This window comes from Conger conger, chromosome 4, assembly GCF_963514075.1.
Source record: "Conger conger chromosome 4, fConCon1.1, whole genome shotgun sequence".
NCBI lineage: Eukaryota > Metazoa > Chordata > Actinopteri > Anguilliformes > Congridae > Conger > Conger conger.
In genome coordinates, this window is record NC_083763.1 from 67910819 (window position 1) to 67923534 (window position 12716).

The 12716-nt window shown below is 41.4% G+C and overlaps 1 protein-coding gene and 1 pseudogene across 1 annotated transcript; both read right to left on the reverse strand.

Moving 5' to 3' along the window:
* Positions 1-677: 677 nt before the first annotated feature.
* On the reverse strand, positions 678-9760 carry LOC133126686 (deleted in malignant brain tumors 1 protein-like). Its single transcript, XM_061239023.1, has 7 exons — positions 9550-9760; positions 7892-8212; positions 6266-6592; positions 4619-4939; positions 3027-3332; positions 1082-1402; positions 678-697 (listed from the first exon to the last, which is right to left on the reverse strand). The coding sequence occupies exons 1-7, from the start codon at positions 9758-9760 to the stop codon at positions 678-680; spliced, it is 1827 nt and encodes a 608-aa protein (XP_061095007.1).
* Positions 9761-11174: 1414 nt separating this feature from the next.
* LOC133126687 (deleted in malignant brain tumors 1 protein-like) overlaps positions 11175-12716 on the reverse strand; it is a 39363-nt pseudogene continuing 37821 nt past the window's right edge.

A 12716-nucleotide genomic window follows, 5' to 3' on the forward strand; every position in this document is an offset into this window, starting at 1 on the left:
AATATGGCTTCCATCCTGGTCCTGGAACAGTGGACCAGCTCTTTACCTTAGCGGGGTTGCTGGTGGGGTCATGGGAGTTTGCCCATCCAGTGCACATGTGCTTTGTGGACTTGGAGAAGGCTTTCGACCGTGTCCCACGGGGAACCCTGTGGGGGGTACTGTGGGAGTATAGGGTACACACTTGTCACCGGTCCTGTTTGTGATATTCATGGACAGGATCTCAAGGCGCAGCCGAGGTGAGGAGAGTATCCGGATTGGTGACCTCAGAATTGCTTCTCTGCTTTTTGCGGATGACGTGGTTCTGCTGGCTTCATCGGCCTGTGACCTTCAGCATGCACTGGAGCGGTTTGCAGCCGAGTGTGAAGCGGCCGGGATGAGAGTCAGCACCTCCAAGTCCGAGGCCATGGTTCTCTGCCGGAAAATGGTGGATTGCTCCCTCCAGGTTGGGAGCGAGTCATTGCCCCAAGTGAAGGAGTTCAAGTATCTCGGGGTCTTGTTCACGAGTGAGGGTAGAAGGGAGCGTGAGATCGACAGGCGGATCGGTGCAGCGTCAGCAGTAATGCCTCCTGGGCGCCTTCCTTTGGAGGTTTTCCGGGCTCGTCCAACTGGGTGGAGACCCCGAGGTAGACCCAGAACCTGCTGGAGAGATTATATATCTCTCCTGACCTGGGAACGCTTTAGGATCCCACAGGAGGAGCTGGAAAGAGTTGCTGGGGAGAGGGACACCAGGAATATCCAGCTTAGCCTCAGTGACCCGATTCCGGATAAGTGGATGGAGATATATGGATGGATGAATGGATGCCAGTTCAATGAACACGACTGCACCATCCCTTTCTTAACATGTGCAGCAGATGAGCTTTCAATACTGGCTGTTGCCAAAGATATCACAGTATAGATGATAATTACTTCTGCCTCTTGCCAAAGATACCTCACCTTCGATTAAAAAATTGGCTTACAGTTATTGAATAGGAACAGCAGCAGCATAAACTTTTCAATTGAAGTTAAGCTTAACACTCAGTATGTTCAATTGGTCATCTTTGTATGAGTCAATTTAAGACATATTAAAGAGAAGATCTCCTACCTGAGCAAATCACACCAACAGCTGTAGAGTGAGGACAGAAGTTAAACCCAAATCCATGGTGGAGGCACTGTGTCAGGGAGGATTCGTTTCCAGAACAGCTCACATCACCCAACCAGATGGGCCCACTGCCCTGTCCAAAGTGGGCATTGCTGAGAACAGCCAGAGCTCTGCCACAGCCAGCCTGTCTACACACCACCTCAGCGTCGTTCATGTTCCAGAAGTAATCACACACCGTTCCCCACAGGCCAACATGGTAGATCTCCACTCTGCCAGAGCACTCGTTATCTCCATTTACCAGTCTGATCTGGGACTGGAGATTTACTGCAACAAACAGGGAAGTCCTGTGATTTATTTTCATCGAGTGTAAAACAAGCCATCAAATTTCAGGACCTGTAGCTTGCTTGAAAATGTTACCATACAGATATACTTGTATGCTAACATCAGCAAGTGAGCAGAAATTGTATTGTTATCTGGTCCATAATTATACCATAGTTTCGAAAACATTGACCTGTGTAACGTTTTTGGAGACAGACATAACATCTCGAGTTAAGTTGCAACATTACAGTATGTAGACTACAAGGATTAAAAGTATTGTGTTGATATTATTTACCGGAGGGTTCACAGAAACTATCTTTCTGGCTCAATTCTTTAAGCCTGCTATGTTCATGTAGCCCGTATGACCAATATACTACAACAGCAAGCCATATAGCCTAATATCTAATGAGCTGGATTGAAACGTTTTCATGTCATCAGAATTTACCAGTCATATGGCCTGTCTCTTTTCAGTCATTTTGATGGATTTAAATAGGTTTGTCAGTTCAAAATCAGCCGCAATGCACTTTACATCACTGAATCCAAGTTTCCCATGTGAAATCATTTTTAAATATTAAAAAGGTAGCAATGTGCGGGTTAAGCTTCCAGGAAAATGTGCATGTCAGTCAAAATTGCATTTGAGGTAGGCAGTGAGATGATTCCAAGATAGCCTTCAATATATTCAATTAAAGTGTCGACAAGATCATAGTTCATTCTATCAATAGGCTGACAGTGATATTCCAAGAAGGCTATACCTGAAAAATTAGTCAAGCTTTTTTTTACCATTTCCATCAGGATTTCTGATTATGCATTAGCTTTGTGTTCGGCAACGCTGGTCCACAGAAAATGCGAGACAAAAGTTGGGATCTACAGCTACTGCCTGGACTTAACTACCATCAAGATATCATTAAAAAAACATGTCTGGCATAGACGCAGAAGTATGGACCAAGAAAGGAGTGGCAAAACAGTACTTTTCATGAAGGTGGAGGATGCTATTGCACCATCCCTTCCTGAATGTGCTTACAAGATGAGCTTAAGCTTTCAATATTGACTGTAGCCAAATGTTGTACAGGATAGTGGATAATTAATACTGCTTCCCACCAAAGATACAGCTAACCTTTGATAATAAGACTGGCTTACAGTAAATAAATAGGAACATTAACATCCATCCATCCATTATCTGAACCCGCTTATCCTGATCAGGGTCGCAGGGGGGCTGGAGCCTATCCCAGCATACATTGGGCGAAAGGCAGGAATACACCCTGGACAGGTCGCCAGTCAATCGCAGGGCACACACACCATTCACTCACACACTCATACCAATGGGCAATTTAGACTCTCCAATCAGACTAACGTGCATGTCTTTGGACTGTGGGAGGAAACCGGAGTACCCGGAGGAAACCCACGCAGACACGAGGAGAACATGCAAACTCCGCACAGAGGCCCCGGCCGACGGGGGTTTCGAACCCAGGACCTCCTTGCTGTGAGGCTGCAGTGCTACCCACAGCACCATCCGTGCCACCGGAACATTAACATAAACATGTCAATTACAGTTCAGGTTAACACTGGGCAGGTTCACTTGTGCATCTTTGTAACCGACACTTTAAGGCAATTTAAAGAGAAGATTTCTTACCTGAGCAATTCACACCAGCATCTTCATGGTGACTACAGTTATAAGACCCAAATCCAGGGTGCTGGCACTGTGTCAGGGAGGATTCGTTTCCAGAACAGCTCACATCACCCAACCAGATGGGCCCACTGCCCTGTCCAAAGTGGGCACTGCTGAGAGCATCCAGAGCTCTGCCACAGCCAACCTGTCTACACACCACCTCAGCGTTGTTCATGTTCCAGGAGTTATCACACACCGTTCCCCACTGGCCAACATGGTTGATCTCCACTCTGCCAGAGCATCGATCACTTCCATTCACCACTCTGATCACTATATGAAACACATTTTTAACTGTCATGAAAAGATTGATGTTCTTGGGCAATTATTAAAAATACTTTCTTTACCTACAAGTCGGTTCATTCGGTTTAGGCACTTAAGGCTGTGGATCTGGTTTGTGGTCCTGACCGGACAATGTAGTGTCCATTCAGAGTAATTTACCCCTACTGTTTGATGAATTTGCATGTCAATGACTCCCCGGCACTGACCGTAGTAAATCCTGTGGTTTCACATTTTTTTCTGAAGCAAAGGTTTCTTTGTTTACATTTATTCATTCTCAGAGAAAGGGGGAGACAATGAGACCAATGACAACATGCCTCATAACTAAAGAAATTCTTTAAAGAAATAAAAAGTTTCCAAACTGTGATTTTAGTTGCCTAACTGTACACAGGTGAAACATAGAATTAAATAAGGTGTCACTTCTAGCAGTTTTCTCCTGTATTTCACTTTGGTTATTCATCAATTTCTCTGGTTTTGCTGTGGTATTCAGAATAAAGGCTAGATTGGAAATTAATGATGTCATCATGACCGACTCTCTCCAGTCATGTTGATGTTAAATGGGTTTGCCAGGTCAAAATCTGAAATGGCTTCCCATTTATACGATATTGGCCTTCAACCATCTTGATCGAGTGTTTGAATGCAGAAATCAAAATTTGCAGGGATTCCCGACTGGTGTGCCATCAGGTGAGGTCTGGTATGCCGTGTGAAAAACCATTTTTTTAAATGTAACAGTCCAAATGATTTTTTTTAACCCTTGTGTAGTCTTAACATTCTGTATACTCCCCATGTCCGAAGGGTCTAAAAGTACCCGCCTTCACTAAACCCCTAAAATAAAGCAGCTCCATTGATTTTCTATTTTGTCATCAAATTTCAAGTTTAAAAATGATCATTTAGGGGTTTTTCTCTGCTGTTAAAAATAGTGATGGGTCATGTTTGAGCCTGAAGACAACACAGGGGTTAATAACAACAAATCCCAGGGTTTCCCATGAATTAACTAAACTGTGGCAGCCTGCCAGTTCAATGAACGCTACTGCACCATCCCTTTCTAAATATTTGCAGCAGATGAGAGCAAGCTTTCAATACTGGCTGTAGCCAAAGGTTTTACAGGATGGATGATTATTAATTCTGCCCCCTTTGATTAAAAAACTGGCTTACAATTAATGAATAGGAACAGCAGCAGCATAAACCTTTCAATTGCAGTTAAGCTTAACACTCAGTATGTTCAATTGGTCATCTTTTTATGAGTCAATTTAAGGCATATTAAAGAGAAGATCTCCTACCTGAGCAAATCACACCAACATCTGTAGAGTGAGAACACAAGTTAGACCCAAATCCAGGGTGCTGGCACTGTGTCAGGGAGGATTCTTTTCCAGAACACCTCAAATGACCCAACCAGATGGGCCCACTGCCCTGTCCAAAGTGGGCACTGCTGAGAGCAGCCAGAGCTCTGCCACAGCCAGCCTGTCTACACACCACCTCAGCGTCGTTCATGTTCCAGAAGTAATCACACACCGTTCCCCACAGGCCAACATGGTAGATCTCCACTCTGCCAGAGCACTCGTTATCTCCATTTACCAGTCTGATCTGGGTCTGGAGATTTACTACAACAAACAGGGAAGTCCTGTGATTTATTCTCATTGAGTGTAACACAAGCCATCAAATTTCAGCACCTGTAGCTTGCTTGAAAATGTTACCATACAGATATACTTGTATGCTAACATCAGCAAGTGAGCAGAAATTGTATTGTTATCTGGTCCATAATTATACCATAGTTTCGAAATCATTGACCTGTGTAACGTTTTTGGGGACAGACATAACATCTCGAGTTAAGTTGCAACATTAGAGTATGTAGACTACAAGAATTAAAATTATTGTGTTGATATTATTTACCGGAGGGATCACAGAAACTAGCTTTCTGCCTCAATGTTCATGTTCATGTAGCCCATATAACCAATATACTACAACAGCAAGCCATATAGCCTAATATCTAATGAGCTGGATTGAAACCTTTTCAGGTCATCAGAATTGACCAGTCTTATGGCCTGTCTCTTTTCAGTCATTTTGATGGATTTAAATGGGTTTGTCAGTTCAAAATCAGCCGTATTGCACTTTACATCACTGAATCCAAGTTTCCCATATGAAATAAGTTTTAAATGTTAAAAAGGTAGCAATGTGCGGGTTATGCTACCAGCAAAATGTGCACGTCAGTCAAAATTGCATTTGAGGTAGGCAGTGAGATGATTCCAAGATAGCCTTCAATATATTAAATCAAAGTGTCTACAAGATCATAGTTTATTCTATCAATAGGCTGACAGTGACATTCCAAGAAGGCTATACCTGAAAAATTAGTCAAGCTTTTTTTTACCATTTCCATCAGGATTTCTGATTATGTATTAGCTTTGTGTTCGGCAGCGCTGGTCCACAGAAAATGCGAGACAAAAGCTGGGATCTACAGGTACTGCCTGGACTTAACTACCATCAAGATATCATTAAAAAAACATGTCAGTTTGTTTTCATCAATTTTTATATGCATGCTACTTAATCCCTAAATTATTACATTAAAGGGAAGATTGGAAAAATTGATGTCTGGCATAGATGCAGAAGTATGGACCAAGAAAGGAATGGCAAAACAGTACTTTTCATGAAGGTGGAGGATGCTGTTGCACCATCCCTTCCTAAATGTGCATACAAGATGAGCTTAAGCTTTCAATATTGACTGTAGCCAAATATTTTACAGGATAGTGGATAATTAATACTGCTTCCCACCAAAGATACAGCTAACCTTTGATAATAAGACTGGCTTACATTAAATAAATAGAAACATTGACATAAACATGTCAATTACATTTCAGGTTAACACTGGGAATGTTCAGTTGTGCATCTTTTTAACCGACAATTTAAGTCAATTTAAAGAGAAGATTTCCTACCTGAGCAATTCACACCAGCATCTTCATGGTGACTACAGTTATAAGACCCAAATCCAGGGTGCTGGCACTGTGTCAGGGAGGATTCGTTTCCAGAACAGCTCACATCACCCAACCAGATGGGCCCACTGCCCTGTCCAAAGTGGGCACTGCTGAGAGCATCCAGAGCTCTGCCACAGCCAGCCTGTCTACACACCACCTCAGCGTCGTTCATGTTCCAGGAGTTATCACACACCGTTCCCCACTGGCCAACATGGTAGATCTCCACTCTGCCAGAGCATTGATCACTTCCATTCACCAATCTGGTCACTATATGAAACACATTTTTAACTGTCATGAAAAGATTGATGTTCTTGGGCAATTATTAAAAATACTTTCTTTAGCTACTGGACGGTTCATTCGGTTTAGGTGCTTACGGCTTTGGATCTGGTTTGTGGTCCTGACCGGACAATGTCGTGTCCATTCAGAGTAATTTACCAGTACTGTTTGATGAATTTGCATGTCAATGACTCCCCGGCCGTGAGAGTAGTAAATCCTGTGGTTTCACATTTTTTTCTGAAGCAAAGGTTTCTTTGTTTACATTTATTCATTCTCAGAGAAAGTGGGAGACAATGCGACCAGTGACAACATGCCTCATAACTAAAGAAATTCTTTAAAAAAATAAAACGTTTCCAAACTGTGATTTTAGTAGCCTAACTGTACACAGGTGAAACAGAGAATTAAATAAGGTGTCACTTCTAGCAGTTTTCTCCCGTATTTCACTTTGGTTATTCATCAATTTCTCTGGTTTTGCTGTGGTATTCAGAATAAAGGCTGGATTGGAAATTAATTATGCCATCATGACCGACTCTCTCCAGTCCTGTTGATGTTAAATGGGTTTGCCAGGTCAAAATCTGAAATGGCTTCCCATTTATACTATATTGGCCTTCAACCATCTTGATCGAGTGTCTGAATTCAGAAATCTAAATTTGCAGGGATTTTAGGACAGGGTTTCCCAACTGGTGTGTCATCAGGTGAGGTCTGGTATGCCATCTGAAAAATCTCTTTCTTGGAATGTAACAGTTCAAATGATTTTTTCAACCCTTGTGTAGTCTTAACATTCTGTATACTCCCCATGTCCGAAGGGTCCAAAAGTACCCGCCTACACTAAACCCCTAAAATAAAGCAGCTTCATTGATTTTCTATTTTGTCATCAAATTTCAAGTTTAAAAAAGATCATTTCGGGGCTTTTCTCTGCTGTTGAACATAGTGATGGGTCATGTTTGAGCCTTAAGACAACACAAGGGTTGATAATAACAAATCCCAGTGTTTCCCATGAATTAACTAAATTGCGGCAGGCTGCCAGTTCAATGAATGCTACTGCACCATCCCTTTCTAAACATGTGCAGCAGATGAGAGCAAGCTTTCAATACTGGCTGTAGCCAAAGGTTTTACAGGATGGATGATTACTAATACTGTCTCTCGCCAAAGATACCACTCACCTTCCATTAAAAAACTGGCTTACAGTTATTGAATAGGAACAGCAGCAGCATAAACTTTTCAATTGCAGTTAAGCTTAACACTCAGTATGTTCAATTGGTCATCTTTTTATGAGTCAATTTAAGGCATATTAAAGAGAAGATCTCCTACCTGAGCAAATCACACCAACATCTGTAGAGTGAGAACACAAGTTAGACCCAAATCCAGGGTGCTGGCACTGTGTCAGGGAGGATTCGTTTCCAGAACACCTCACATCACCCAACCAGATGGGCCCACTGCCCTGTCCAAAGTGGACACTGCTGAGAACAGCCAGAGCTCTGCCACAGCCAGCCTGTCTACACACCACCTCAGCGTCGTTCATGTTCCAGGAGTAATCACACACCGTTCCCCACAGGCCAACATGGTAGATCTCCACTCTGCCAGAGCACTCGTTATCTCCATTTACCAGTCTGATCTGGGTCTGGAGATTTACTGCAACAAACAGGGAAGTCCTGTGATTTATTTTCATCAAGTGTAAAACAAGCCATCAAATTTCAGGACCTGTAGCTTGCTTGAAAATGTTACCATACAGGTATACTTGTATGCTAACATCAGCAAGTGAGCAGAAATTGTATTGTTATCTGGTCCATAATTATACCCTAGTTTCGAAAACATTGACCTGTGTAACGTTTTTTGAGACAGACATAACATCTCGAGTTAAGTTGCAACATTAGAGTATGTAGACTACAAGGATTAAAAGTATTGTGTTGATATTATTTACCGGAGGGTTCACAGAAACTATCTTTCTGGCTCAATTCTTTAAGCCTGCTATGTTCATGCAGCCCGTATGACCAATATACTACAACAGCAAGCCATATAGTCTAATATCTAATGAGCTGGATTGAAACCTTTTCATGTCATCAGAATTTACCAGTCATATGGCCTGTCTCTTTTCAGTCATTTTGATGGATTTAAATGGGTTTGTCAGTTTAAAATCAGCCGCAATGCACTTTACATCACTGAATCCAAGTTTCCCATGTGAAATCATTTTTAAATGTTAAAAAGGTAGCAATGTGTGGGTTAAGCTTCCAGGAAAATGTGCATGTCAGTCAAAATTGCATTTGAGGTAGGCAGTGAGATGATTCCAAGATAGCCTTCAATACATTCAATTAAAGTGTCTACAAGATCATAGTTCATTCTATCAATAGGCTGACAGTGACATTCCAAGAAGGCAATACCTGAAAAATTAGTTAAGCTTTTTTTTACCATTTCCATCAGGATTTCTGATTATGTATTAGCTTTGTGTTCGGCAACGCTGGTCCACAGAAAATGCGAGACAAAAGTTGGGATCTACAGCTACTGCCTGGACTTGACAACCATCAAGATATCATTAAAAAACTCATGTCAGTTTGTTTTCATCTATTTTTATATGCATGCTACTTAATCCCTAAATTATTACATTAAAGGGAAGATTGGAAAAATTGATGTCTGGCATAGACGCAGAGGTATGGACCAAGAAAGGAATGGCAAAACAGTACTTTTCATGAAGGTGGAGGATACTATTGCACCATCCCTTCCTAAATGTGCATACAAGATGAGCTTAAGCTTTCAATATTGACTGTAGCCAAATATTTTACAGGATAGTGGATAATTAATACTGCTTCCCACCAAAGATACAGCTAACCTTTGATAATAAGACTGGCTTACAGTAAATGAATAGGAACATTAATATAAACATGTCAATTACAGTTCAGGTTAACACTGGGAATGTTCAGTTTTGCATCTTTTTCACAGACAATTTAAGGCAATTTAAAGAGAAGATTTCCTACCTGAGCAATTCACACCAGCATCTTCATGGTGACTACAGTTATAAGACCCAAATCCAGGGTGCTGGCACTGTGTCAGGGAGGATTCGTTTCCAGAACAGCTCACATCACCCAACCAGATGAGCCCACTGCCCTGTCCAAAGTGGGCACTGCTGAGAGCATCCAGAGCTCTGTCACAGCCAGCCTGTCTGCACACCACCTCAGCGTCGTTCATGTTCCAGGAGTTATCACACACCGTTCCCAACTGGCCAACATGGTTGATCTCCACTCTGCCAGAGCATTGATCACTTCCATTCACCAATCTGATCGCTATATGAAACACATTTTTAACTGTCATGAAAAGATTGATGTTCTTGGGCAATTATTTAAAATACTTTTTTTAAGCTACTGGATGGTTCATTCGGTTTAGGTGCTTAAGGCTGTGGATCTGGTTTGTGGTCCTGACCGGACAATGTAGTGTCCATTCAGAGTAATTTACCCGTACTGTTTGATGAATTTGCATGTCAATGACTCCCCGGCCCTGACAGTAGTAAATCCTGTGGTTTCACATTTTTTTCTGAAGCAAAGGTTTCTTTGTTTACATTTATTCATTCTCAGAGAAAGGGGGAGACAATGCGACCAATGACAACATGCCTCATAACTAACGAAAATATTTAAAGAAATAAAAAGTTTCCAAACTGTGATTTTAGTTGCCTAACTGTACACAGGTGAAACATAGAATTAAATAAGGTGTCACTTCTAGCAGTTTGCTCCCGTATTTCACTTTGGTTATTCATTAATTTCTCTGGTTTTGCTGTGGTATTCAGAATAAAGGCTGGATTGGAAATGAATGATGTCACCATGACCGACTCTCTCCAGTCATGTTGATGTTAAATGGGTTTGACTGGTCAAAATCTGAAATGGCTTCCTAATTATACTATATTGGCCTTCAACCATCTTGATCAAGTGTCTGAATTCAGAAATCAAAATTTGCAGGGAATTTAGGACAGGGTTTCCCGACTGGTGTGCCATCAGGTGAGGTCTGGTATGCCATGTGAAAAATCTATTTTTTTAAAATGTAACAGTTCAAATTATTTTTTTTAACCCTTGTGTAGTCTTAACATTCTGTATACTCCCCATGTCCTAAGGGTCTAAAAGTACCCGCCTTCACTAAACCTCTAACATAAAGCAGCTTCATTGATTTTCTATTTTGTCATCAAATTTCAAGTTTAAGAAAGATCATTCCGGGGTTTTTATCCGCTGTTAAAAATAGTGATGGGTCATGTTTCAGCCTTAAGACAACACAAGGGTTAATAACAACAAATCCCAGTATTTCCCATGAATGAACTAAACTGTGGCAGCCTGCCAGTTCAATGAACGCTACTGCACCATCCCTTTCTAAACATGTACAGCAGATGAGAGCAAGCTTTCAATACTGGCTGTAGCCAAAGATTTTACAGGATGGATGATTATTAATACTGTCTCTCGCCAAAGATACCACTCACCTCTGATTAAAAAACTGGCTTACAGTTATTGAATCGGAACAGCAGCAGCATAAACCTTTCAATTGCAGTTAAGCTCAACACTCAGTATGTTCAATTGGTCATCTTTTTATGAGTCAATTTAAGGCATATTAAAGAGAAGATCTCCTACCTGAGCAAATCACACCAACATCTGTAGAGTGAGAACAGAAGTTAGGCCCAAATCCATCGTGGCTGCACTGTGTCAGGGAGGATTCGTTTCCAGAACACCTCACATCACCCAACCAGATGGGCCCACTGCCCTGTCCAAAGTGGGCATTGCTGAGAACAGCCAGAGCTCTGCCACAGCCAGCCTGTCTACACACCACCTCAGCGTTGTTCATGTTCCAGGAGTAATCACACACCGTTCCCCACAGGCCAACATGGTAGATCTCCACTCTGCCAGAGCACTCATTATCTCCATTTACCAGTCTGATCTGGGTCTGGAGATTTACTGCAACAAACAGGGAAGTCCTGTGATTTATTTTCATCGAGTGTAAAACAAGCCATCAAATTTCAGGACCTGTAGCTTGCTTGAAAATGTTACCATACAGATATACTTGTATGCTAACATCAGCAAGTGAGCAGAAATTGTATTGTTATCTGGTCCATAATTATACCATAGTTTCGAAAACATTGACCTGTGTAACGCTTTTGGAGACAGACATACCATCTCAAGTTAAGTTGCAACATTAGAGTATGTAGACTACAAGATTTAAAAGTATTGTGTTGATATTATTTACCGGAGGGTTCACAGAAACTAGCTTTCTGGCTCAATTCTTTAAGCCTGCTATGTTCATGCAGCCCGTATGACCAATATACTACAACAGCAAGCCATTTAGCCGAATATCTAATGAGCTGGATTGAAACCTTTTCATGTCACCAGAATTTACCAGTCATATGGCCTGTCTCTTTTCAGTCATTTTGATGGATTTAAATAGGTTTGTCAGTTCAAAATCAGCCGCATTGCACTTTACATTACTGAATCCAGGTTTCCCATGTAAAATCATTTTTAAATGTTAATAAGGTAGCAATGTGCGGGTTAAGCTTCCAGGACAATGTGCATGTCAGTCAAAATTGCATTTGAGGCAGGCAGTGAGATGATTCCAAGATAGCCTTCAATATATTCAATTAAAGTGTCTCCAAGATCATAGTTCATTCAATCAATAGGCTGACAGTGACATTCCAAGAAGGCTATACCTGAAAAATGAGTCAAGCTTTTTTTTACCATTTCCATCAGGATTTCTGATTATGTATTAGCTTTGTGTTCGGCAACGCTGGTCCACAGAAAATGTGAGACAAAAGTTGAGATCTACAGCTACTGCCTGGACTTGACAACCATCAAGATATCATTAAAAAACTCATGTCAGTTTGATTTCATCTATTTTTATATGCATGCTACTTAATCCCTGAATTATTACATTAAAGGGAAGATTGGAAAAATTGATGTCTGGCATAGACGCAGAAGTATAGACCAAGAAAGGAATGGCAAAACAGTACTTTTCATGAAGGTGGAGGATGCTGTTGCACCATCCCTTCCTAAATGTGCATACAAGATGAGCTTACGCTTTCAATATTGACTGTAGCCAAATATTTTACAGGATAGTGGATAATTAATACTGCTTCCCACCAAAGATACAGCTAACCTTTGATAATAAGACTGGCTTACAG

Coding starts and splice junctions, on each gene's coding strand:
- LOC133126686 (XM_061239023.1), bottom strand. CDS start 9,760: ATGAACGACGCTGAGGTGGTGTGCAGACAGGCTGGCTGTGACAGAGCT. Junction 3,333..4,618: donor TGTTGGTGTGATTTGCTCAG/GTAGGAGATCTT, acceptor TGTTTCATATAG/TGATCAGAGTGGTGAATGGA. Junction 698..1,081: donor TGTTGGTGTGATTTGCTCAG/GTAGGAGATCTT, acceptor AACTCTTTCCAG/CTCCTCCTGTGGGATCCTAA.